The sequence below is a fragment of the Python bivittatus genome, unplaced genomic scaffold (genome assembly GCF_059951505.1).
Source record: "Python bivittatus isolate LINGU-HERP-01145 unplaced genomic scaffold, Pbiv_v1 ctg000840_np1212, whole genome shotgun sequence".
Lineage (NCBI taxonomy): Eukaryota > Metazoa > Chordata > Lepidosauria > Squamata > Pythonidae > Python > Python bivittatus.
Genome location: NW_028277113.1, coordinates 1,201,055 through 1,228,862, shown reverse-complemented (window position 1 = coordinate 1,228,862; position 27,808 = coordinate 1,201,055). Strand labels below are relative to the sequence as shown.

General features: G+C 37.5%; 1 protein-coding gene across 1 annotated transcript in view; it reads left to right on the top strand.

The window, feature by feature from the left end:
* MYO10 (myosin X) overlaps positions 1-27,808 on the top strand; it is a 163,383-nt gene that overhangs the window by 44,674 nt on the left and 90,901 nt on the right. Inside the window, exon 3 of the mRNA XM_007426876.3 lies at positions 21,652-21,810. Within this exon, the coding sequence (XP_007426938.1) occupies positions 21,652-21,810 (159 nt within the window). The remainder of the gene's footprint in view (positions 1-21,651; positions 21,811-27,808) is intronic.

Genomic DNA, 27,808 nt, shown 5'->3' with positions numbered 1-27,808 from the left:
TTTCTACTGTATCCTATTGTTTGTTATATTAGTATCTTACCAGAGGGTTAGGTATAGCCTGTTAACTGATAACACATTATACCTCTATACAAGTTTGTTTTCTTCGGTGGATTCTTTGTCCTTCCTCCTTTACAGACAAATGAGGCCAAATTAACATTGGCAGACCTGTGTTTTTGAAGCCCAGGTTTATGCCCATTAACATAAAAATGGAGGCTGGAAGATGTGCGGATTACCACTTCTCCCCATCTGCCATTCTTATTTTTCCATCTCCATTCTGTGTCTTTAGCTCCCTAACCAGTGGGAAGACACAGCGGTATCCCATTCTTCTTAAGTGATTAAAGCAGTCCTGATCTTAGTGATGCAAGTCTACTATAGTTAGGTTTAATTCAGGGCTTAGCCAGTTTAAACATAAACTTCTGGGAGGAAGCAATAAATGATACCTTTCTTAATGGACTGTTTCTGGTCCTGTGATAAAAGTACTTGGGAGATCTGTAGTGGAATAATATGTGAAGAAATGTCAATTCAAGTATCTCTACACAGTTTACTGAACAGTTCTTTACAGTACTAGTCCTATGAGTATCTAAACAGAAGTTTATGTTAACGTGCCAGATAATTGATAATGCTTTATGGATTACAATGGTGTCCAGCAATGCAATCCTATGATTAAATGTGCTCAAAAATAACAACTTTTCAGCTTAACGGTGATTATTCCCAGGAGCAAACAGGGGAGTAATGCTCTATGAAACTTGGATGCTTGTTTACTCCTACATCAACCTGGACTGGCTTTATAAATAGTGCCTTATCTAATATATTTGCTATTCTTGGATTCGCAAAAGCATCTAAGGTTTATTTATGCAAATACTTAAAATGTTGATTCACTATATAGGTTTTCTGAAAAACAATTCAATCCCATCCGTTCCTTTCCTGTGCTTCTCTTACACTTACATTGAAGAAAGAGGATTGCTTTTGTGTTGAGATTAATTCAGATATACACAGTTACAGTTTAAAATGTTCATTTTACATTTTAGGACACACATTAGTTGTTTACACAAAATAAACCAATCTTCTCCCCTTGTGTGCCCTCCATATATTTGTGTCTCGATTGTTGGTATATATTCAGATGTTTAGCATAGGTAAAAAGTTCCTGTGGATGTGAAGTTAATTGTTCAAAGCTTTGAATGGCACGGAAGTGTAGGGCTTTGCTTAGCTAGAGCAAAAATGCTGTGTTTCTGATTTGCATAAGGAAGGGTTTCTGTGTTGTTCAGGAGAACTGCATGCAGCTCAAAGAAAATCAACAATTGAGGTGGTTTTTTAGGCTATTGTAGATATTTGATAACTTGTTCTAGAAGTAGATAGTAAGTCTGCAATCCATGGAATAGAATTTTGAGACAGAATGTTTGAGATTGCAGTGCCAGAAATTAGTTATAACCATAGTTATAGTGCAGAAATTAATCCTGCTGTTAAAGTTGTGGCCGTGGTGGTAATGCTGATTTATTTGATTTTTGTCTGATTTTACTGCTGCAGCTCTGTGTAGAATTCCTCCTTATAGAGAATCCAGACAAAAATAGAGACAAAAGAGAGGCAGTGAGAAATAGAACAGAAAGCATCGCTGTGTTTGGGAGACTCATCAGTTTTGTGAACCGCAAAATAAATACTTTAAACCAACAAACTCAATGAAGTGTTACTTGAGGGGGAAAAGGCATGAAAACTAGATTTGGAATGACCTGCTTGAACTCCTGGCTGCATATACAGTATTATTCTGGAGGAGAACATGATTGGCTGGCAGGAAACCTGATCTAAAACATTTCTGCCTAGAAGCATTGCAAAGTTTTGTTGCAAGTCCCATTTCTTCTCTACTAGTCTTCTTTCCTCATACCTGATACCACTCCCCCAGCCTCTTCCTCTGTAGTCCATTTTTTTTCTTTTAACTCTTTTCTAGCCTATTTCCTTGCTTCCCTTGGTCTGTGTATGGTCTTCTGCCTGCCTCTTCCCCCATCCCCCCATACCCATGACACTGGCAGTTCATGGGGTTCTCTGAGCTTGGTTCTTTTCTTGCAAATGTTTCATTACCCGGCTAGGTAACATCTTCAGTGCTGGAATGGGATGGGGTTATTGATTGGCAGTTCAGCCAATCACTGCCAGGTACATCATGTGCACCACTGACAAATTTCTTAGTTCAGTTTAGTACTTTTATTTAGTGTGCACTTACAACTACACAGAGCATAGGTGAATAAAAAATTATATACAATGTAAACCAATGTCATAATAAAATAATGTAATCAATGGAAGTCATTTTCTTATGGAATAGTATATTTCCTAATATTACCACAACCCTTAGAATAAATGAGAAAATTTTTCCAGCTTCATAAAGTTCCTGCAAAAAGAACCATTTTTAAGAGCCTTTTGAAAATTCAAGAGATTGGAGTTCAGATATACTTCAAAGGAAAGTTGATAGAGTGTAGGAGCTAAAAGGGGAAAAACCCTAAAACATGAGGTAGCCATTTGAAAAACAAGAAAAAAATTAACTGATCTTGATTGCATGAGCAAGCTCGTTACTGTATAGATTGTGGATTTTGCAAACCTTATTCTTTGACACTAGCATTTGTTTATGGAAGAAGTAGATTGTTGTCTTATTTCCATTGCTGGTATTGGATTTCCCAATAGTGTATTCCTTAAATGAAAGTCCCCAGCTTTAATAATCACATCAAGAAAAACACACACAGAAAGGAATGTCTGATTTATATGTGGTGTGTGTGTGTACACACACACATACACACACACATACAGTTGTCATTGCTGATTATATACATTTTTCATCTAGGCATATGTGAGACCTAAAATGTATCAGAGAACCTTTGTCCCAGTTTCCTTTCTCTTGACATAAACATTTGTTCTAGCAAATCACCAGTGTCTGTATATGTGGGAAAAGTAGCTAGTTCACAATGAAACAGGAACAAGTGAATATCTGGTGCAAATGCTCTGACAATGATGGCTGTTAAGGTGAATTGTAATTTATACTTGGAGTCACCTTTCATTATTGCCAATTTAAGAAACATGCAAAACTTGCTATTTGTGATGGTCAACTTCAAAATAATCCCACCTAAAGAATACAACCAATAATATTTGATTCTGCTATGACTCTTTATTTATATTTCTACCCTTGGGAACAAGCTAAGTGAATTCTGTAGAATTACAGAAAGCCTTTAGTTTTATATGAATCCAGTAATTCATACTTTAACAAAAACAAACCAGCCAACTCAAAAACCATTTGATTTTCAAAATTAGTTTTCCAAAATCCACCATAAATTCTGAACGTGGGTGGTTTACTGCTCTTTAAAATAATTTTAATTCTTGGCAACAGGTACACTGATTTCGTTTGTTCATTGTGAAGTACTTTATAGTATATATACTTTATATATACTAGTACTTATTATTATAAAGTATTATAAAGTACTTCACAATGTATTCATTGTGAATACTTTATAGTATTATAAAGATGAGTGCAGTGAGATGGGCGGTGACAAATTTGAAATATAAATAAAATATAAATAAATTATAAAATTACTTGAGTTAGAAGTGCTATTCCATAAGAATCACAAAATACTTATTTAGCTTAAAGATTTTATATACGGAATTAAGTAGTTCAAATTTATCTGTTGGAGTTTCTCTATTCATGAACATTGATGTTATTGTACTTTGCCAGCAGATTCTTGATTTTTTAATTGCTTTAAATTCAAAAAGACTTGAAATGTTTTGTTTTATATTTTTGTGAAACATAACATTTTAGCTTGTATTAACAAATTAGCTGTTTTTGCTTTTCATTTTAACTCAGTTATGCACACAGGTAGGAAATACGATCTATGCTGGCAGACTGTAAAAAGCTTAATTTCATTCATTTCAAAATATTGTAACAATATTTTTGTGGACTTAGCTGCAGTGCCTAGTTGCCCCATCTCCAGAACAAGACAGCAGCCATTACTGGAGGGCAGAAACAGAAAAAATAAGCTTTTATTCATCTCTCTCCCATCACAAATTTAATTTCCCTGTGGTGTTTTTCTGCAGTAGTTTGAAAGTACAGATAGTCCTCGCTTAACGATGGTAATTGGGAATGGCAACTCTGTCGCTAAGCAAAACAGTCATAAAGCATAATGTCACATGACTGTACCAACTTACAATGGCAGTTGCGGCAGTTCAGGTTTCTGTTGTTAGGTGAATCCTGCCTGGTTGCAGTGTCCTGGGGTCATGTGGTCGCCATTTGGCTTCCCCATTGACTAAGCCCCATCCTGTTGGCTTCCCCATTGACTAAGCCAGCAGTGAAGGATGCAAATGGCGATCACGTGACCGCAGGATGCTGCAACCATCATAATTGCTAGCCAGTTGCCAAGTACCTGAATTGCAATCACGTGAATGTGGGGAAGCTGTAATGGCCGCAACTGCGAATGGTTGCTGAACAAGGACTACCTGTAGCCCTTTTCTTTAATGTAACTTCATGTACTCTTGTCTGTTCCAGTTGAAGTGCTTTACCGCCATACAGGCTAACCCCAGCAGTTCTTTGCAGCAGCAGAAATCCCCCTTCAATTGAGCTTCATATCTTTTTAGACTTCCATTTTACTGTGATTGCTGTAATAGCACAGTCATAATAACTCTTTCCTTATAAGTCAAAGGTTTTGGTTTGAAACCCACAGATTTTTTTTAATGATTATTTTTTCTTTTGGGGCTTTATACTTCTCCCTGTCCTTTTTAAAAATAATAAATGTGGTTTCAACATTTTGGTCTGGGTTTGAAGCAACAGCCTTTGACTTTGAGTTATAATTATTGTGATATTACAGCAGTTGTGTTAAAGTTAGGTCAAATGCTCATAGAAAAAAATACAGTTATAAGGAACATTTGAACAACAACAGCAAAAGCATTTTGTTATATCTGCATATGTGTGCATTTTAATGGTTTAACTTTGGCATTATAATACTTTCCCAGTTGAAACTATGGATGAGTTTGTCCATGTGTTGTGAGATTAAGGAGTTTTCATCATGTATTCTGACTATAGATGACTTCTGTTTTTTCTTCTTGGGCTACTGCTTCCACTGCAACCATTCAGCATCACTGTAGCATATAAACAAACTTAAAGAACTCCAAAATATTTTAAGCAAATCAAATGATCCAGTAGCCCAAGAAGAAAAATCAGGAGTCATCTACAACATACAGTGCAAGGACTTTTACAGCCACTATGTAAGACAGCCAGCCAGAAGACTAGCAGAGTGCATCCATGAACAGCAACTAGCAGTCAGAAACTACTGGCCTTTTAGATCAAGCCAGATCCAAAAATGCTAGAGAATTCCTGGAAGCTTGGCATTCAGACAAATCAGCCATCAAATAGACACACAGAGATAAACCACATTTATATGCCATTCAAAAGAGAGTAAAAAACCTAGGAAGGAAACAAAAAGACTAGAACACATCCCCTCCGGCAGCCAACATTTAGATAAGCAGGGATCAATGCCAGACAAACAAACAGGCATAAAAATAATACTCTAATCAAGGAACCACCAAGGAGGAAACCACACCCCCACCAAAACTGGCAAGGACAGCTACTGTATAAAAACAGGGAGCAAACCCTACACTCACTCACAGTGATGATGTTACTTAGCTGGGTAATGAAACGTCTGCAAGCAAACAACCAAGCTCAGAGAGCTCCAAGACCTCCCCAATTCAACCTTGAGCTACATATATTCTTTTCTATTGATTTAACTTTGTACATATAATAATTCAATTTAACTTTGTGTAACTAAGTAATGTAGGTTCTGTTGATTTCAGTGAATCCATTTATGATCCACTCTGGGTCTAACCCACTACAGTAACTACAAGATCTAATATGGTAACATTTTCTGTCTCCTTTACTGAGCACTTAAAGTCAACCTTTGATAAGCAGAGAGGATGTTTACATCATGTCTGGTTATCTCAATATTTTAAATGCCTCCAAGGCCAGTTGGATAAAAATGATACCAGTTTAGGAGAAAGATACATTCTCCTAAACAGGTTAGGATTACAGTAATGCCATTTGCAGCCATCTCCAACTTTCCCCAATCTTGAACTTTAGCTGCTGGAACAGTAAGGATTTTGTTCTTAAATAAACGCTGGATAAATATTTACACATTTGCTCCTGCTTGCTAATGCATTTTATATAGTTTGAATGAATTCACTAAAACAGAGGGTGGGTAGGTGTTAAGCACGTAAAATCTATTTTGTTAGGTTTATTTTTCCAAAATCTTGATAAATATCAACAAAGTCTGGTGCATGCACTTATAATTAAAGGCTAGGAGTTTTGGGAATCTGACAATGCTTGATGAGCACCTTTAGATCATCCAGGAATCTATCTTTTGCATACCTCAAACAGGAGGGTAACAAATGTAGAGAATACCTGTAGATTTGTGGTGCCCTTAACTGTAAGAAGTGGATTTAGAAAAAAGGAAGCAAAACAGCTTTTGCAGCCAAATCTTTCCTTTTCTGTTCTGCTGATATCAGCCCTTCAAGGTTAGGTCTTTTTGCTCTGGATGCAGGGTAAGAAGAGGGCTCTTCAGGGGCAGAGGCCTTTGGCAGCCCTTAACCTGTCACAACTACAATGCTATGGCATCTGTGCTGTCTTATAGTAGAAATTATATGAACTATTTTTATTGATAAATTGCACGCAAGCTCATTGTGGCCATTTTCAAGATCTGAAACAGTATAGCAGTGAGGTTAGTGTAGTGTACTCTGTTTTTTCTACCTTCTACTGTTCAGACTTTTCTTCTCAGCATGAAAACGAAGGGCAGAGAAGGACTAGGAGTTGTCTCCTTATCTAAGATTTGATCTTGTTTGAAGACAGCTTTTGTTTCACAAAACTTGATGTATTTATTTTATGGTTGCTTTATGGAAGTTAAGATCAGTATGGAACTCAGCCATATGTAATATATAGCAGAAGCTTGAAATATTTCCTAACACACCATATTATACATGGTTATTACTGCTAAGAAATTAGGGGGCAGTCGGAGAAGAATGGGTTTGGGCAGCAAGGCACTTTTGTTTTGTCTAAGTTGTCTGTGCTTGAATAGGCATCCTGTGTTAGCATAAATGTGTTGCAAATGGATAAACTTCTTAAAATACTATTACTAGAATGACAGGAATTTTAACAAACGGCAGTCCAAAAATGCTCCTGTTTCTTAAGAATTACACATTAACAAATCTGTTACATGTTGTTATTTGATCATTTGAAATGAGGAACTAAGCCTTATATATAAGCTGCAGAAGAACTATTTTATCCAAGTTTATTACTGATGAATAAAATTCCATTTATTTAAAACATTTCATTTTGAGCTCTTGGCTTGCCAAAGCTATATATTATATAGCAGATAATAACTAGTATAAAGTAAAGAGTGCTGTAAATTAGACAGGTTAGAAGAATATAAAATGGAACATAGGTATTTCAGAAACTGAAGTTGGACTTAGATATGTGATACGTAAGAAAATTGAAGACAGCTCCCCTCCCCCAGCTAAAACAGGAGGGATGGGAAAAATAAGGTTAAAAGAAAGAAGCTGTTATGATTAGAAGCTTAAGATTAATCCTTCTGATTTTGTAAAAAACACTCTGACCTAGAATCTCAAAATGAATAAATAATGTCTTAATTTTTTTTTCTTCTCACTGGAACCTGTTATCACAGCTGGACTAAAAGGATTTCTCAAGGTTAAATAAACCTTGGACGTCTGATATGTTAAAATCCTCTCACAATATTTTTCTCTGGTTTTGTTAGCAGTAATGTTTGGTTGGTTGGCTGCTCTAAATAATGTATGTCTGTGAGTTTCTGTATGTGTGTGTGTATGTATATAAGTATATGTGTGTGTGTGTGTGTGTGTATATGTATGTACACACACAACACTGAATCTTAAAAAAAACTTAAATTGCTGGAAAGTTAAGGAATAACAATAAGGAAAAGACTTCATTTATGTGTAAAGCTTGGTGGTACTTGTGAGAAAAAACATACAGTAATGTTCTCTTGGGGCCTATTCTGATATAAATTCAAACTGTTATCTAATTTTATTTTTTTATTAAATCCCAGGAAGCCTTTGATTCACATGACACTTCCTTCTGAATCCACATTTCAATCCACATTTGCTATTAGTCACAGCTTGCTGGTTTTTCCTAGCAAATAGAGTATGATCCACAAATGAGGAACACAAACAAGGAGTTGGTCCTGACCTACGCTAAAGTGTGAACCATAGTTTTTGTTTTGTTCTGTATAAACTAGAGACCAAGTATTGTATTTGTGAATGAAGCAAGGAGCAGTGTTTGAACTTGTGCCTCTTGAGGATTTATTGGTATAATCCAGGATCATGTAACATATAGCATCTGAACTCTCTCACTCGCTCGCTCTCTCTTTCTCCCCCCTCCCCCCCCTTTTATTTTTGGCAATCCCCAGAATCCTCAAAATTGCACCAGGGATATTTGATGAAAAGCTATCTATTAACAGCGATGCAATTCCAACTGATTTATGATGGGAAAAATAAATTGATGTGATAAGCATCCAGTTTGCTTAACCCACCAATTATCAATGAAAGAAAAAGATCAGAACCTCTGAAAACAAGAAACATGACCTTAAAATTCTCGGCTTGTTTTTTCTGCTGACATTATCACATCACTTCCACTATCTCTGTAGCCTTCAATATTGGTAAGGGATTAAAAAGCAACCTTTTTGGCTACAAAAAGATTCCACGCCCTTGATAAAATGCCAAATCAAGGATCTGAACAAGTCCTTGATTTTAATCCTAAAGAATTGTCTCCTCCTCCATGTTCACTAATCGCATTCCCTTTTAATAAAGGTATTATGGGAGTTGTTTATAGAGAAGCCAGAATAAATTAATGTTGTAATAATAAATCAGATGTGTCTTGTAAGTGGTGCTGCAAGTTTGACAAGAAATGTGACTTCTAGGTAAGTTTTCCAACTTTATTGGCCCTGTTGTGTATTTTAATAATGTCTTGACACGCATACATTGAAAAAATTGCCCTGGCATGAAGGATAAGGGATGAGAAAACCTTCAGCCACTACACAGGCCAATAATAAAATAGGTTTTGTAAGATTTGGGGAACTATATAGTAACGGCAGTAAAGTTACATTGGTTGAAGTATATCACTTTTTGTAGAATGTCATATCAGCAGCCAAGCTTCTGATAAAAGCAAAGCTCCATCTTGCCCTTCAGTAAAAGCTTTTGGATGTAAATATATTGAGTGAAAAACAGGCTTTTGCTGAGCACTAGTAGGAAATTGAGATTTGGGCAGCATATGAATCACTAGTAGATTGCTTTTGCTGTACCTTGGGTTTAGGCTGCAGAACTGCATAACCATAAACATTCAAGGAAAGAAGCTTGGTGAAGAATGATGTGGAATACTTTGGCACAATCTTCAAAGAAGTCTTTTTCTTGTTCCTGTTGTAAAACCACTTTTGGGCCATTGAAAAGAAATATGTGAGTGTTTGTCAAGTGATACTATTTTAAAGGGTGCCTCAGTGAGTATCTCACCACCTTTGCTCTTCTGTTAGCCAATCAGAAGTGCAGGCTTGATGTTAATCAACTTATTTTACCTTCAAAGTATTCTCAGTACCATGCTTGGATAATTTGACTGTATTTTTAGTTGAACTTACGTTTAAGCTTCATTACTTCAGGGAATGAAGACAGGGAGCTTTTAAGGGTTTCAGTTTCCACAGATTTGTGGGGATAGAGGGCTCACAAATGATGCCCAGGGAGAGAGGGAGAGAGAGAGAAGCATAAAGACAAACACTGAGGAATTTTCTTTTTGGTCTTTATACTTTTTTGGGGTGGGGGAGAGCAGGTTTGATAACGCCCCTTTTTATTTGCACTGCATTCCTTGTGATCCCAGGAATTTTCCTATGATGCTCTTACTAGCTGTTAGTATCACAAATTAGTCCAAGGCAGTCCTTCCTTTAGTACAAGGTTTTTCATGTGTCTGCTAATTTCGTGTACTTTAGGAACATATTTTAGAACAAGGCAGTCCAATGGAATGCTAGATATTTGTTATAAAATCTATTCATTTTTTATATAGAGTCAGTAAATTAATTCATGGAGTTAGACTGTTAAACCTTGAATTCCCAGTGAGCCATCTATACATGCCAGAGTTCCTGTGGACACCTCTGGTGACACCTGGCATATTTGTGGAAACCTAATGATGTTGCTGAGAACTTTCATCTTGCATTGGCAACTGCTCCCCCAGAATTGAAGAGTGGGAAAACACAGCAACAGGGGAGTTGTCCAGTGGGAGGACATGATAGCCTGTTCTCTGGACTGCTGTTACCAAAGTGCCTCAATCCAAACAGGATTTTCTTAGCTGGTTTAGAATCAAGCCAGCTCCAGCACAGAACAGAAACAACTTAAACAGTAAATGCAGATATGCCCAATGACATACTACTAGTTTTGTTGTATTGGAAAACTGCCAAAAGCTGCTTTGATAGAAGATAGCTAAATTATTTTCTTATATAATCTTCATTAATCATATGCATGGATTTGGAAGTGGGCTTCAGCTAGTATTTTTCAACTGAGTGTGGTATGTGTACCTCTGATAGTATGTAGAAGGAGATTGAATGGGATGCAACTTGTCTCTCCAAATTCATGCATAGGAGAAAGAAAGGAGAGCAGAAAATAAGGTAGCGCAACCAGTCTGCAGTTGAGTACAGTCTGCAGCAAGTTGACTGAGTTCACATTTTTGAACTGAGTTAAAGATATAATTAATATTGAGCCTCATAATTGAGTATCATCATAGCCCTTCTTTAGTTTTGCCTCTTTCAGTGCCTCAGAGGAAGGTTTTATTGGATCACATTAGACCATATATTATGTTTATTCATGTTCCTCACTTGGCAATTCCTTATTAATTTCTTTCCATCTTTCCCACCCTCAAAATCATCTAGCAGTGATGCAGCAACTTACACTTCATCATTTTTTCACACCTTGCTGTACACCTGCTTCTCCACCAAGTGCCTTTCTTGCTTTCCTTGTATCCCTAAGGTTAGCTCCAAATATTAACATTAAGGCTTTCAGTATTATTGGCCTTTCAGTATTTGGATTATTGGCCTTTCAGTATTATATCTTATTGTAGTGAAGTTCTTAGGAGAAATGTGCACTGAGCAAAGAAACATTTACTTTTAGATTGCCTTGAATCGTTGACTATTCAGCTCCACTGGATGACCCTTGGTTTTATTATTGGGGAGGGAAGCATTTTGTTCCCTCTCCCTTTTTCCCATACCCTTCGTCATTTTTAATATCACGAGTCTCTTTTTACTTTAAATTTTTCAGAAGAGTTTCTCCAGGAGTAATCTTTTCTACAGTTTCCATATCTAACATCTTTTTTGAGTTGTGGTGGCCAGACCTATACACAGTATTCCAAGTATGATTGCATCAGAAGTTTCTAAAAAGACATTTTGATATTACATTAATCTTATGTTTCATTTCTAGTGATCTTTAAACTGGAGTGTTCCTTTTTCAGTGTGGCATTGAATTGTCCACTACTATCACACAATCTGTTTCCTGATTGATTACTGCCAAGGGCAGTGTAATTGCAATTTTTTGTTTTTGTTTTGCCTCCTACGTTGTCACTTTACATTTGAGTACATTCAACCATATTTCTCATTTTAATTATATTCCTGCATATGCTTGTAGTTTTGAGTGTTGTTTTTGGAGCTTTCTTTTTTTTTTTTTCCTTCTTGTTTTAAACACCTTAAATAATTGGTGTCATTACCTTTAGTCTGCCCGCACAATTCAGGCACTAGCATATATTGGGAGATGTTGAGAAGGGTAGGGGAGTCATGGAACTGTTTGGTAAGTTGCATGTTTTCTTCCATTTCCATGAAAAAACTAGATTAAAGCCATTTCTCCTGTGTGAGTCTGATTATGATTGCTGTTCTATGATCTGAAAATGTAGTTGCATTTCTACACAAGTTACTGTTCTTGGATGGCCTCATTCTATTGTGCAACTTGTGCAGAAATACCAGGGGTCATCTCCTTGGAGAAGGGCAGCTAATTCCTTTACTTGCTGTCTGTAAAAGTAACCCTTTTTGCATAAATTGGACATGTATGTCTAAGAAAAACTGTCAGCTGTCAACATTTTGGAAAATTATAATTTGGCCCTCTGTTTGTGTGATGGCATTCTCAACAAGTATGATGTTCTTGGTTGCTGCTTCCCACTAAAAAACCAGAGTTGCTCTGACCTTGGGATACAGCACAAACAAGTTTGACTTAGGAATTCCTCTGTTTTATAGGCTGCTTTAAGGACAAAGGTGAAACATACTTACATGGAAACAATGTTACAATGTTTTTTCATGCTTTTATAGATTTTTTAAAACTTTCCTGGTATTATATACAAAGCAATACATTTATGTCCAAAAGTAAATAATGCTTATGTTTGAAGTATTTGTTTTCTTGATGGAGCATCTTTCAAATGTCCTTCATTTTTAGGATCTTGCACCTAAGATATCATAGTGCCTGTTCTGTGTGTATACAAACAGAAAATACTATATATTCATAACCACACCTGCTAATACATGCCACAGGAGGTGCTTATGTGTCATCTTCCTGATCACCCACTCCACCTCCCAACCAGGATTATTTCTGAGAAATGATTTGGTGTAGGATTTAGTTTGCTCTGGCTCACACGTTTCCTTCTCTGTGCTATCATGTAGCACAAGATACGATGGAGGAATAGGAGAAGCTGGACAGTCAATATCTGAACTAGTGGAGGCAAACCATTCTATGTATCCTCAAGTGGAAAAGCTTTCATTATTTTCTGTAGTACAGGTAGACTTGATGTTTCAGCTACTATGTCAGCAGAGAAATCTCTGAATGGTTTCTTTAAAATGTTCATTGGTAATAATATGGACTAATATTGAACATAATTAAAATAGAGTATATATAAAATCATGGAGAAAATCTATGTGATTGCTAAGAGTCAACACCGACTTGATGGTACGTAATCAAATTAATATATAAAATCAACTATTAAGTGTGATAAGCATAATTCAATTGAAATCATTTGTTTTCTCCAGAACATCTTCATCTAGTTAATTAATTTCCCAATCTGTTTTTGCAGGGCAAAAATACTTATATTTTGATTTTAAAGGCAAAAATGTAATTGAGATAGTAAACTGATATCTGAGCATCACTCTTTTAGACTGAGGGTTAAGGACTCAAACAAGTGGATATTCTGCTCTATATAAGACATTAACATCTGAAGAAAAGACTAGTCTGATTTTCATGTTCTTGATGTGTCAGTTCTCTCAATGCATATATTTTATTTTTATTTTTTATATGGTGGAACATTCACTTGATTGGGTCCCTGCTTGGAAATAAAAGTGAAATAACTCATATGCAGGTTTACCATTAGAGTGAAAATTAGACCTTAATTTGTATAAATTTCTAACTAGAGATCTTGTGTTCTGTTGGAATTTTACAGGTTTAGTTCCTGGTTCACATTACCAGTTGTAAAATCCCTTGTTGGCCATGGCTGACATTACTATCTTTCAGTCATGGCAGTATAATTTAATTTCTTAATCACACTTTTTCAATACAGAGAAACTGTTGTCTCTGGCAGTACCTATGACTGCCTGAGGTTTTTCTCTTGCTCTTTTTAGAAAGCCACAAGCAAATTGCAGTTTGTAAAGTGAGAAAGTAAAACAAAAAATGACTAGAGAGGCAAATGGCCCTTCTTCTTTCCCAAAGAGCTATAAATAAATTAAGCAAGGTGTGAAAATGACATCTGTGCATATAAAGATACTGTATGTGTTTCCAAATGATTTGTGAGTTGGGGTGGGGGGGGCTTCCTGCAACAGAATACCTGATAATGCATTAATCAAAAAAACACTCAAGCAATGAGATTAAGAAAGTTTTACATTTGAAAAATGATGGACAAAATGAAGTTGCATATATGTATGTAGCTTTCCTTTTCAGTAAGAATACCTGTAAGAGGACATGAGGATTTAAGATTTTTTACTATTCATGCATAACAGCGAGATTTATGTAGAAAGTAGGACAAAGGAGGGAGGGGAAAAGGCTTTAAGAATCCTTGAGAACTAGTACACAAGTAAACTCTTGATTTAATAGACTAATGGGGGAATGGGTACCTATTAAAAGAATGTCTGTTATATTTGAATGGGATTTTATGCATTTTATCAGGAATAGGATTTGATGCATGCATAAAATGGCGGATGAGAAGCAAATAATGTATGGACAAATTTTGTCCATTGCATCTGAAGTCTACCAAACTAAAGTCGGTTAAATGGAGAGTTTACTTTATGAACAGGACTTTCAAAAGTAGCTGCCCTCCTCCTCCTCCTCCTCCTCCTCTTCCTCTTCTTCCCCCCCCGAAAGAGTTCAGTTCCTTAGTCCAAAATTCTTGAGTCAAATGTGATATCCAGCTGTTCCTCTTTGTTGTACCCTCATTCTTGCCACCCACTGCTTGTCTAATTAGAAAAAGCTAAGAAAATATTAAAAGGGGAAGAACAGGCATTAATGTAAGAACTGGAAGTAGGAGCCAAAGAAGAGTTTGGGAAGAAAACAAACCTAGGGAGAACCACATTCAGATGATATGCCTTTTGGCAAACGTGTACTAGAAATCTGCAACCTTGAACTGTGTAGTTAAAAAGGCTGGAATATGAGTGCTGCAGATTCACATGAGGTTGAAGTTCATCTTTGATTAATGCAAATGATAGTTCATTTCTGTTTAAGAAGCCCCACAGTTTCATGACAGGTTACCCGCCTACATAGCTATGACATTTACATAAATAGGATTTTAAATTTTATTTATTTATTTAATTAGGAAGTTCCTTGTGTATCATTAGAACAAAATTAGAGCTATTCTCTGGATGAAACACATTGAACAAGCCAGCCTGGGTAGACCTTGGAAGACATGATTACTGTATAAGTAAGGGATGCCATTTCTGCTACATAAATAATGCCTGTACCTGTAGAAAGGGAATGGGACCTGGAACAGAAAGAACATCAAACTGTCAGCTGTAGAGTTTGTCACAAGTAAAACCAGGAGTTCCACGTTCCAATACTCCTTTATGCATTGTCTGTTCACAGCCTGGAAAATGATAGAGTATTTCTTCTGTGGGTACACGGAAATGCTTTCACATCACCAGCATTATAATATATAGAATACCAACAAGCTCAAATAAAGCATGTATAACTTGGTTTCAGGGATTTATATCAAAGCTAAAATTTTCTGATACTTGACCATTCATGCTATAAACCTTGTTTATTATATAATAATATGTGAAGTATTCCTCCAAGTATTTTTACAGGTAATCTAGAGCAGGCCTATACAACTCATAGAGGGAAAAGAGCTGTGTTGATAAATTAAAAATAATTGCGGGCCGCAAAGGAATAACTGATATGCCAATCAGTTGTTCAGTGGCTAGCAATGTGAGGGCAGCAATGGAGCTTGTATTGGTGAGGTCTGGAGGCATTTGAGGTGCTTGGTAGTGTGCCTTTTGGGCAGTGGTCATGGATCCTTCCTGGTTGGGGCAATGTTTAGCACGAGTAGGTTGAGTTTTCAAAAAACAATAGTGGGCAGCAGAAAGCTGTCTGAGAGGCCAAATGCTGTGCAGGCCTGGTCTAGAGTCTGAAGTACTGTTTTACCCAAAATTACAGGAAGTTAATTTTGCCAAAAGAGTTTATTTCCCCACCATGGAATGAATATTTTGGGACCTTACATTGCTTGGATTCCTCTAATCAAACTGATGCTTATGTAGCAAAGGCAGGCATATTATTTGCATTCACTTGATTGACAGTTACCAGTGTGGTCTTGAGTAAGAACTGCCTGATTCTCTGAGTATGTACTTATAGTAAAGCCCTCTGAATGCAATCCAAATTACTCTTAAGCTGGTTTTCAGAAAATTTTGTCATTGTCCAAAGAAACGAACCACTTAGCTATGCATACATGAGATGTGATGCGACCTTTGAGCTCTGACAGGTCTAACATCTGCTTTCTATGGCTGATAACGAGAGCTCACACTTACATCACAGACATGGAAAGATTTTAAAAGATGCATGAGATTGTATTTCCAAAGCAGAGAAGAGCTCTACAAACTCTTCTCTTCAGAGACCACCTCTCTCTAGGTGCATCTCCCCATCCCATCAGGTTCGCCAGGAGGGGCATGCTCCAGGTCCCATTAGTCAGAGAGTGTCATCTGGTAGGGCCTGAGAAGAGAGCCTTTTGTGTCATGGCTCCTGCCCTTTCAAACATCTTCCCCCTGGAGATTAGATTGGTAAGGCCCTGAAAATGTCATTTTGCCAACAGGAGTGGGGACCTGGGAGTGTAATAGAGCCTGTGCTGTTGCTGTATTGATTGTATTAATGGATGTTAGACTACCTCAGCTATGAATTTTGTTGTATAGTTTTTGTATTGTTTTTATTGCTCTTCAATCACTGTATTGTTTTGATGTATTTATATATTTTTTTAATTGTTTGTGAGCTGCCTGGAGTCATATATATGAAATGGGTGGCTATATAAATTGAAATGATTGATTGATTGATTGATTGATAGATAGATAGATAGATAGATAGATAGATAGATAGATAGATAGATAGATAGAACAAATAAACAAACAAACCCTGGGGTTCAAGGACAATGTATAAGAAGTTGGGTTTCAGAGGGAACTTGGGCTTTTCCAAATGTGCGGAATCACATCTACCCATCCCATCAGGTCAGGATGGGCAGTCCAGCTGAGGCCTTGGCTGCAACCTAAAATAAACGAGTGATGGACGCCTTAGACCAGGGATTCCTAAACTTTTTGCCATCACATCTCCTTTTATTATAATCTTAATGTACACACCTCCCCTAAAAATCCAAACATCAAAAAGAACACAAATGAACAATGAAAGCAATACAATGAAACTTAAGTAAAGGTGAATTTATTGTAACAATGTAAGTAGAAGGTTCTTTACACTGCCCCTGGACATTGTCTGCACTTCCCCAAGGGAGGTATACCTCACAGTTTGGGAAACCCTACTTTAGACCATATTGCCTCTGTGTTGCCTTTCCCTGTGTGTTGATCCCAGAGTGCACTTTAGTTTTCTGAGGAGCTCCAAGGGGTGAAACATGAGAAGAAATGCCTAGAGCGCCATTGGAGGATGACGAGCTAATATGACTGAACATAAGTGAGAACCCATGACAATAAGGGTTGGAAAATGATACTATTTCTCTTCCCTTAGTGTGTCAGCTGATCATTGTCCAGTGGCTCTGTTTAAGGTGACCTGGTCTCTGCTGGGAGGGATGGGCCACAGGACCATCTGCAGGGCCACTGAAATGGGAAGAAGGAATGACCTTGAGGGACAGGAAGAAGAGCCGCTACCAAGAGAATGGTCAAATAAAGGAAACCTGAGTCTGGGGCAGAACTGTAACATGAGAAAAGGTCTCAGACAAGACCCTCCCTAGTTCTCATGAAGATAAAGGGGAGGAGTGGGGAAGCACATTCAGATTTGCAAGACTCTGTTACTGTAACCTTATAATAAAAGTAGTATTGGCCTGCATGAATTTGGTTTGCTAGTCTGGTCTACCTTGAAGGACTGAAGAATGTTCTAGCTATCTGGCAGATATTCACTTGGGTGCACTCAGAGTTAAACTCTGACAGGACAGGTCCAGTTGAGATGCCTGAGGCAAGCTTGAGCAAATTTGATTATGTTATTCCGTAGGAAGTGGACAAGATTCTTCAGTCATCTGTTTGTTAGACTCAGGTCCCTCTTGGATAGTTAAGGCAACCCAGGAGGTGACCTGTGATTGGGCCCATATGGTAGTGCTTGCTTCTCCTTGTAGGAGGTTGTGGTGTTCCCTTTCCTTGAGAGGACATTGCTGGATCCAACTATACTGGACATGTTTGTCTGTCTCCAAACTCCCTTTTCTGAAGATGGTGGTGAAGAGGGTGATTGGGCTTCAGCTTCAGAGAATCTTGGAGGAAACAGATTATCTAGACCCATTTCAGCTGGTTTTCAGGCCAGGGTTCAGTTTGGAGATAGCATCGGTCACATTTGTTGATGACCTATGGTAGAGTTGGGATGGGCGTGGTGCATCCATCCTGGTGCTCCTTGATCTCTCAGAGTCTTTTAGTACCATCGGTTACAGTACCCTTTGGGACTGGTTTTTGGAGTTGGGAGTGGGAGGTGCCATTTTGCAGTGGTTGTCCTACTTCCTCTGTGGCCGTTTCAATCAGTGTTGATGGGGAGGGAGACATCATGTCTACAGCCCCTCACTTTTGGGGTGCTACAGGGTTTGATGCTCTCTCCTTTCTTGTTAACATCCACATGAAGCCAGTTGAGAACAGATATCATCAATATATGAATAACATTCAACTGTACATCTTGACCATGGGCTGACCGAGTGATGCTGTTGAAGGCTTGGCCCAGTGTCTGGAGGCTGTGTGGGTTGGGATGGGGAAGAACAAATACAGTCTGGCAAGACTGAGTGGCTGTTTTTTTTTGGGGCCCTCCTGGTTTTGGCAGTATTCCATCTTCAGTCTTTGATGGGGTTGCTCTTCCCAGTTTGAGTTTTGTGTGCAACCTGGAGGTCATCTTGGACTCACAGCTCCTGCTCAAAGAGCAGTTAGCAGCTGTGGTAAAAAGGACCTTTGCACAGATTCATTCTGTGTGCCAGTTGTGCTCATTTCTGGGCTGGGAAGCCCTTGGTCCCCTGACAATTGGATTACTGTAATGTATTCTACATGGGGCTGCCATAGATCATCACCCAGAAGCTATAGCTGGTCCAGAATCCAGTGGTGCAAGCAGTGATGGGCAAGTTGTGATATGGTCACGTTCCCGCTCTTTGCAAGCTGCATTGGCTACCAGTTGGCTATTGCATGCAATTCAAGGTGCAGAGTATTACCTATAAAGCCCTTCATGGCAATAGGCCTGGTTACTTGAGGGACCATTTGTCTCTGAATGTTTCATCCATCCAGTGATATCAGGCAGAGGGGATATGCATTGGGTCCTGTCAATTAAACAGTGTCATTTTGTAGGATCCCAGAAGCATGCCTTCTTGGTGGTAGCACCTGCTCTCTAGAATGACATCCCCACAGAGATCCATATTGCTCCCACCCTTAATGACTTTCCAAAAATTATTAAAACCCTGGTTGTTCTCCGAGGCCTTGGGATAGGATAGGTGTGGAGCTCTATGGTTTGTTGCTGCTGGTGCTGCTGCTGCATTTTGATATTGAGTTAGCCTTCTGGTCCACTTTGTTTTTTAATATATGTTGATTTTTTCCTTTTTTTTTTTTTTTAAATTGTAAGCCACCCAGAGTCATTGAGGAGTTAGGCAGCCTCAACTTTGAATAAATCAATATGTACATAGGTATGTGCAGAAGTGAGCAATGCTGTAAGATTTCTTTCTTGTATTTCCTGGATGGTGCTTCTCCTTGGAACTGAGGTAGTATAGAGTGTGGCTGTTTTACCATTAGCATTTTGTCATGTGTGCTATGTTTCATATAACCGATGTAGTACTGTGGATGCAACATTGTGAGCCGGCATGGATGTTTTAACTCAGATAGGGTATAATTGGGTGACTCTGGACCAGTCCCTCTCTCTCAGCCCCACTCACCTCACAGGGTTGTTGTTGTGGGGAGAATAGGAGGAGGAAGGAGTATTAGGTATGTTCACTGCATTGAGTTATTTATAAAAAATAATAAAGGTGGGATTTTAAAAAATCTTTAAAAAAAAAACAATGTCCTGTTGAAAGCTTCACAAATAGACCTGCTCTCCTCCTCCACCTGTAATTTCTCATAGATCTGCTGACTGAGAAGCCTAGAACATCAGTTCCATTAAGACATATGATCAGACTTGATAGATTTGTAATTCCAAGCCTTGCCTTCATTTCTCAGTGGGTAAATCTGAGCTCCAGATGGTGCAAAGGGATCTGGAGTACAGGTATGGAAGCAGTCTATGACAGGTTGAATTCCTGCCCATCTAACACGGTTTAAGTTTCTTGAACTACCTTTTGACAGACAAGGAACACTTCAGTGTGAAAATAGATTTGCTCCAAACTCCAAGTGTATCTTCTTTTCATCATGCCCACCATAAAAAGCACTCTCATAGAATCTGTTGTTATCTGTATCAGCCTTCCCCAGTGTTGGTGCCCTCTAGATATGTGGGCTTCAGCCCCCAGAATTCTTTCCTGATTGGGAATCTATGGAGTTAAATTTTCTAGAAATCAGTACCTTCTTCAGATATCAATGTGAGAAAAGGCTGAGAGGACCATTCTGCAGTGCTAGATGAGCTGTCTCTCAACACCAAACTGGATGATTCCAGCACAGGCTGCAGGAATCCCATGAAACGAATAGGATGCAGCTAGCCAGAAGCTCTCTAGAAATGTGCTGAAGGGTCTTACGCCAGGTGGCTCCAGCAAATACTGTAGGTGGCCCCAAAGCTGCACAACTTAGAAGTACTTTGGTCAATGCTGGGGGAGATGAATGATGGGAGCCTTTTCCTTCAGTAGTAGTCCAAAGTGATTCAACACCACCAACATTGTTTAATTGAGGCAAATTATACTTTCTATACATATTGCAAATACGTGTTAATTCACATGGGCCTAATTGGTAATTCTGTAACTAAACCATCCCCCTGAAGGAATGGAAATACTTTCTTAGCCACATTCAAGTTACTGTTCCTTATTTTCCAAGTCTAGAAAAAGATACTTCAGGTCTGTAGCTGATGGAATGATAAAAAATGTGGGGTGATGTTTCAGCAACCCTTCGGTAGAAGTATGATTTGGATTACCACATCATGCAATTTTTTTCAGCCGACTTCCCTACAAGTATAGTAATCAACTGATACTATGGAATGAACTTACATAGGCAATTAAAAAAAAGGTAGCTGATTAGGGACAGAGGCTCAGAAAACCAAAGGAAACATTTTAAATGAATCAATCTTACCTGTCTCATAAAAAACATGTAAAGGACCTTGTATTAATGGATTTTTCAAACTGTGTTCCATGGAACCTTAGGGTTCCATGGGAGACTAAGGAGGGGGGAAAAAATCACTTGAATGTAACCTATTTTTTATTACTAGAGTTTTGCTTTTTGATTAGGGTTTCCAGGTTTGTTTGTTTTTTTCCAAAAACTAATAGGTTTCATGGTTGAAAAAATTTGAAAACCCCTGTTTTAGATGCTGTCACTAGCATTCTATACAATAAGTGAAATCACAAAAGGGAAGGTACAAGAATGTCTCGATCTGAGAATTCTCAGGGTAAAATACTGACTGAATGTTTCTTCTTCTTTTTCAGTATAAGGAACATTTCTGAGTACAAGTGTTTTGTTTTTTTTTAAATCAATTTATTTCATGCTGAACTGGGAAAAGTAGAGTTAAATTAAAGTCACAACTATGAGCATGTTGATGGAATTATTTTTGTGTTTTCAAATTTATTTTTGTATTTCATAGTAGATACAGGATTGTATCATATATAGGGTGGTTGTAGTTTGCACTAATTCATTGAGTAAAATTAAGAAGCTGGCAATTGGCGTTGTTTATATTTTAATGAGCATCTAGGAGATTTCTTGTGTGCTTTTTTCAAAAGCAAAAATAGAATTCACATTTTTAAAACTGCCCATTTTTAATGACCTGTTATTTTTATTTTTTCAGGTATATACTTACAAACAGAGATCACTTACACACCAAAAAGTTACCCCTATGCAGCCTACAAGCACAGATGGTCTGGAAGATATGGCAGCACTGATAGATCTCCATGAGGGTGCTATCATGCACAATTTATTCCAGCGATATCAGCAAGACAAAATTTATGTAAGTGTGGAGAGGGGCAGAACAAGACATGAATATTTTGCATGAATGATCATGTTATCTATCATTAAGAAAATTTCCCTTACAGGGTGCTAAAATGTAAATATGTTGTAAGGTATATGGCACATGGGTGGAAATAATTCCTTGGTACTGTTGCTGACCCCAATAGATGAACAGCCGTTTTTACAGAAAGTAAGAAGGGTATTCAGATAGAGACATTTTGTCTAGTCCACTTCTCAGTCTAGAATGGTGAAGTCCTGCTTCCTCTTAATTTCTTAATAACATCTATTTTGCTATGCTTAAAAATCGGTCCATATTAATTCTAAAAGCTAGCACAGTTGGTACAGTACATCTAAATCAATATAAATTGATTTTTACTAAGGTAAAATTCCTCCAGAAGTAAACAATTTGCAAGTTATCTCAAATCCTCACAGGTACCATATATAAGAAACGAGTGTTGTGCTTTACAGTGGCATTATATTACACACTGAAAAACAAAGCAATTTACCCTTTTTTTGGTTAGCCTCTACCCTGACATCTCCATTTCAAGTTTAGCTCTATGTTAATAGGTTGAGATGGAGACAGTATAATAATTTTTGGAAGAAAAAAAGGTGATGGAGGATAATTCTTTGTTCAAAGATATGGCTATAAGTCTCAGATAATTCAAGTCAAAATCCCATTAATTTTGAATAGCATTTCTTCTCATCCCATAATAATCAGCTACAGAATGAGTTTGTAGGATGAATTCTGCAAGTTTCCTTTTTACTATGACAATATTGGAAGAAGTGAATGGACTTCCTCAGGGAGGAATTGAATGTCCTTTGCTGTAAGGTGGCTGTGTCAGCTCTAGAAGAAATGTACTTGAAAGGTCCTGCAACTTATTTGGCTGGGACTGGGAGAGGAGTGCCTATTAGAAGGGAGGAGAAAGCTGAAATGCCAAGGCAGCAGGGAAAAAGTGAGCTTTTCTGGTCATGCCAAGCATCTGATCTTCAATGATGTGGAAACTGAACATGTGGTTCCAAAGCAGGGTCTGCCTGCTGCTCTTGCCCTTCTGTGCTATTAAGATGGGAACTGCAGCTGCCTAGCAATGATGGCAGAAATGGGTGAGTGAGCATGCTATTTCTACCAGCAGCTATCAAAATGATGAGCTTGGTAGTGCCTCTCTTCTTAGTTTAAAGAAGGTGTTGTGGCTCTCCCCTGTTGGCCATGTGCCAAGTGTGGTATTGGCTCTTTTCCTCCTGCCTTCTCAAGTTGGAGCACTACAAACTCTAAACAACCTGACCTGCTTTTCAGCGGTTCCAGCAGGCCAGAAAAATGCACACACACACACCCTATTTGCTCATGGACTCCGGGTCATAACTCTTCGTTTGAAAACCCCTGCCTTACTGGATCTGATACTATGAGGGCTTTGGGCAGAGGGCCTGAATCTAGGTCCAGTCAGACAACAACCTCTTTCTTCTCAGAGGACCTCCGGCCAAGACTGCCTGGGGACAAAGAAACTTCTCACTCACCCCATGAATCCCACTCACCCCTCTTTTGTTGGAAGAGGACAGTGACTTTAGTTATAAAATTTTTAAGGGTCATCAGCTAGCTAGCTGGCTGGCTACTCTCTTGAGAGTCACCAGTGAATCCGCATGCTCCTAGAATCACTACAATGCTCCTTTACATTTTCTAAAGAAAAACTAAGCTTAATGACATTTTATCTTTAGTTATGCTTCTTGTCTTATATTAATGTTTCAGTTTTCATGTAGTACAATCAAAAGTCATGATGTAAAATTAAGTTCATAAATCCTAAATTAGCAAGGAAACAAGTTAGCTGAGAAAATGTTACTCACGTGAAAAATTGAATTTAACTTATACAGATTTGGTTTCTAATAAAACATTAGCAAATGCTCGTTTATGTATTTTGTGATCTGTCTTAGGGGTTCTAATTTCAGCAATAGGACAGTTAATTAAATATGAACTAAAATTGGTGAAATAAAGGTTTTTGTGGTTACCACAGATAAATGTGTAGAATTCAGCCTTTTGTAACTCTACTACTCCAGGTTATACATTCATCTCCTCACTGGTGTAGGATAGAATTTTCTGTGAGAAAATTCCATTGTTCTACTTTTCCTTGAAAAAATACCCAATTTTTAAAATGCATTGCTTCATAAAATTAGTCAATACCATAATGAACAGCATAGAAATCAAATCAGGCAACTGGGACTGATGCAGCACTCACTAAATTCAAAATAAGTGTCTGTAGGACAAGAACATATGATTTAAAAAATCAAACTTATTTGCTCCTTACTCATCATTAATCAGGCATGTAAAAATGTAATGCTAGCAATACTTGGTATATATTTTTCATAATAAGTTATGAACTCCAACAAAAACAAAGCTTTGAATCTGAATGTAATTTATTATGTAGCTCTTTTAGCTATTTTCTGGATATTATAAAAAACTTTTTAGATAACTTACTTCATAGTAAAAATTAAGAGGGCATACTTTTATATCTTGTTTACCCAGTGTAATAGTGGTATGCACAAAGCAGGAAAAATGGATTTTGTTCCAAGCAGACAATATTTATTCCAAACAAACATTTACTGGAATAACCCGAGTTCCAACAAAAGTTCAGTTTCAACTTATGAGCAATATACCATGTATTTATTTATTTAAAATATCTATATAGCCACCCATCTTAAAAACAACTCTGGGCAGCTTACAACCAATAAAACTGTATAAAATAGTATAAGACAAACAATAAAACTAGAAATAGAAAAATATATGCATGTTACATGTATGTGTGTATACACACACATACACACACACACACTCACACTCTTCTAGGTGCTATGTATTTATTTATTTTTTCCTGCCTTTATTTTTGGTCACCTCAAGGTGATATACTTACCTAATGCTCCTGCCTCCTGTCTGCTCCAAACAGCAGCCCTGTAAGGAGGGTTGGACTGAGACAGAGTGACTGGCCGAAGGTCACCCAGGTGGCTTCCATGTCTAAGGAAGGACTAGAACTCATAGTCTCCTGGTATCTAACCCAGCACCTTGGCTGTTATACCAAACTTATTAATACTAAATGAAGGCTTTTTATACACAAGCATAAAATGCACGTAATACTGAGTTTTGCATTTTCCTAATGGTACCTGCCTGAAAAAAGTATAATACTGAACATAATACTCGCACAACCCAAAATATAAACTCTTAATTCTTTCCACTTGCCTCCATTGCTCCCAAATGTGGGGGGTGGGGAAGAAGGATAACTTGGGGTGGGGAGGAATGTAGAAATGTAAATGAGTTGAATGGAAATGCATAGGGAGAGAAGGATATTTATTTTTTCCCTCCCTGTTATGCTAACCAACCCAATATTATGTAACTAAAACTAATTACAGGAAACGTTCACAAGTGCCCTGGCTTATTAGAACAGACAAATTACCCAGTAAGTTAACTGTAAGAGGTTACATTTAGACCCAAACAATCCCTGACACATGCTTGTCCAAGTCAAATTCAGGATGCCCATGTTGGTATTTAAAACATTATATAGCTTGGCCCCAAGGTATATATGGGCTGTCTATTCACATACAGTAGTTGGTTGGTTAGGCATGTCGTCTTCCAAGATACTCCATTTTGTCCCTGTTCCCCCCCCTCCTTTTTTCCCCTTGTTTTCCCATTTCTCCCTCCATGGTCAGTCAGCATGTTTTTTCCTAACCCTTTTGAACTTCTGAAAACTTTAAGATTCCTCCTAGTCTACTTATATAATTTTAGTGTTGTTGTTTTTTTAAGATGAAAGGTGAAGGCTTAATTTGAATCTTAAATTATTATGTTTTTGGAATATTTCAGGTATTTCCTTCAAACACATTTGTACATGATGGCAGAGTGGCATCCTATGTTCAGATACTGGATCAGTACTGTTCTTGTTATTTGATGGTTAGATTTCCATAGATAGCATTTCGATGCTAGATTTGGACATATTCTGATAGTTTCTATGCTTGAAAATATAAATTGCTAAGACTGTTACTTGAGATGCTTCGTCTAAAGCAAAGAAAGTTGACTACATCGTAAGATAAAGACTGCAGTTTTTTGGCATTCAAAAGCCTGGTTCCAAAATTAGATGTGCCAGCGGTATGGTGGTTACGTGGCTTGCTTTATCAAAGACGGCATGTCTGAAAAGCACTGTAGAGATTGTTCTTTCCTGGGATAGTTGCACTTATACAGAAAATTGGGGGGAAGAGAACTTAAAACCACATAAGTACATATGTGATGTAGTTAAAGACAAGGGCATTCAAATTATGGTGTTAAGAATTGGCTCTGGATGCATTTGCCTCCCACAGATTGCAGACTGTCAGCTGGTTTGGGTAAATACAAGCTGAAATGAGGTCAAGACAGCATGAAAGAAAGTGATTTAAACAAGTTTGTATTAGAGCTAAAAATAAAATGATTAATAAATATGTGACTTTGGAGATGAATCCTCTGTGATTCAAGCTAAAGCATCGCTATTTAGCATATATGCTCTTTTAAGCATAACCAGGTGGTCAGTGAAGGTGCTACCACATGGAGCAATGATGATTTATTTATCTCAGTACAGGTGTGATGAAAGAGTTCCTCCTATTTATGATATTGGTTTCCTTTGTAGGGGTAATAATTTCAAGATAGTTTTGTTTTTAATGTGTGCCTACTTCTCAGTGCCCAAAAGAAAAATGGAAGTAGAGCGTTTAGGCTATGACACCAGCAGACAGTAGATCAAGCCCCACCACAGTGTGCATATTTTTGTAGGAATCAGCTGTATCAAGTTGTCAAGCAACCAAATGGTTTTATCATCTGTTTAATTATGTCAAATATAGGGAATTACTTGCTTTGTTACACTAACATTTTTGAATGAGATACTCTTTTTCCTATATACTACTTGCTTTGTCTAGTGAATTTTCCTGAAAAAAAAAAAGCAAGCAGGGAACCTAGGAAAAGATTTAAAGAGATAGCGAGGCCTAAGAGTGAGAGTTAAAGAAAAGAGAGGAAAAGGGGGTGACCTAGATCAAAGGAAGAACAAATGGTAAACAATCCCCATTGTGTTTCTCTATACATTCCTATTTTTCATGGATATTTTGTCCATTGCAACTAATTTTATTTAAACATTCTAGGCAGGTGCTTTATTTGGATGACTTGTTTTATATCCCAAAACTAATGGAACTTGCTTTAGCATTGCATCTTTAGAATAATATATTGAACAGTTATCATCAGGTTTAATTGGATCTCCATTTGCTTTATCTCTTCGTTTTGGTTCAATAAGCTCTTCTAATAACACTTGATCCATCTAATTATGGAATGCTTTTCAGTCTAGCTTTATTCTCAAGAGAGATCTTTCAGGGAGTTAATGACTACATATTAATGATAAATGAAACAATGAATTGTTTTATTCTCTCTTGGATTCTAGCCAAATGCAAAAAAAAGCATTTTAGAAATTCCGATCTCTGTTACCCTAATCTGCTAAATATTGTTTTAGAAGTATCTATATTCTAGGTACTGGCTTAGGTAAACTAATTCTGATTTACAAGTGAGCTTAAATCTATTTAATGTTTTGGAAGTTATAATTAAAAGTGGATGGTGAGGTTTATATAGTGACTTTAGATAATATATAGTCATTAGAAACTTCTACATATTTTTCTTCTGGTTGATGTTTCAGTTTTTCTGTAGCTCAAGGTAATTTTGTAGATATAAATGATCCAGGAGTTTAAATATATGACCTGTATCCTTATTTCCTATAGCTTCATTAAAAATCTTATGTGTGTGTGTGTGTGTGTTTAGTTTTTCCTAGCTACAAACCCAACGTAGTGCCATATTTTCAAGCCATAAAAACACAGAACTGGGTATAGTGCACCCTGTGGCTGCAAGAGGTGCCCATTCTTTCACTTCCCAATTTTCAGAGCCAAGAGCATCACAAACAAACAGTGGAAATAATAAAGTACATGCAGAGCAGCAAATGAGCAAGATGAATCTAGACCATATTGTG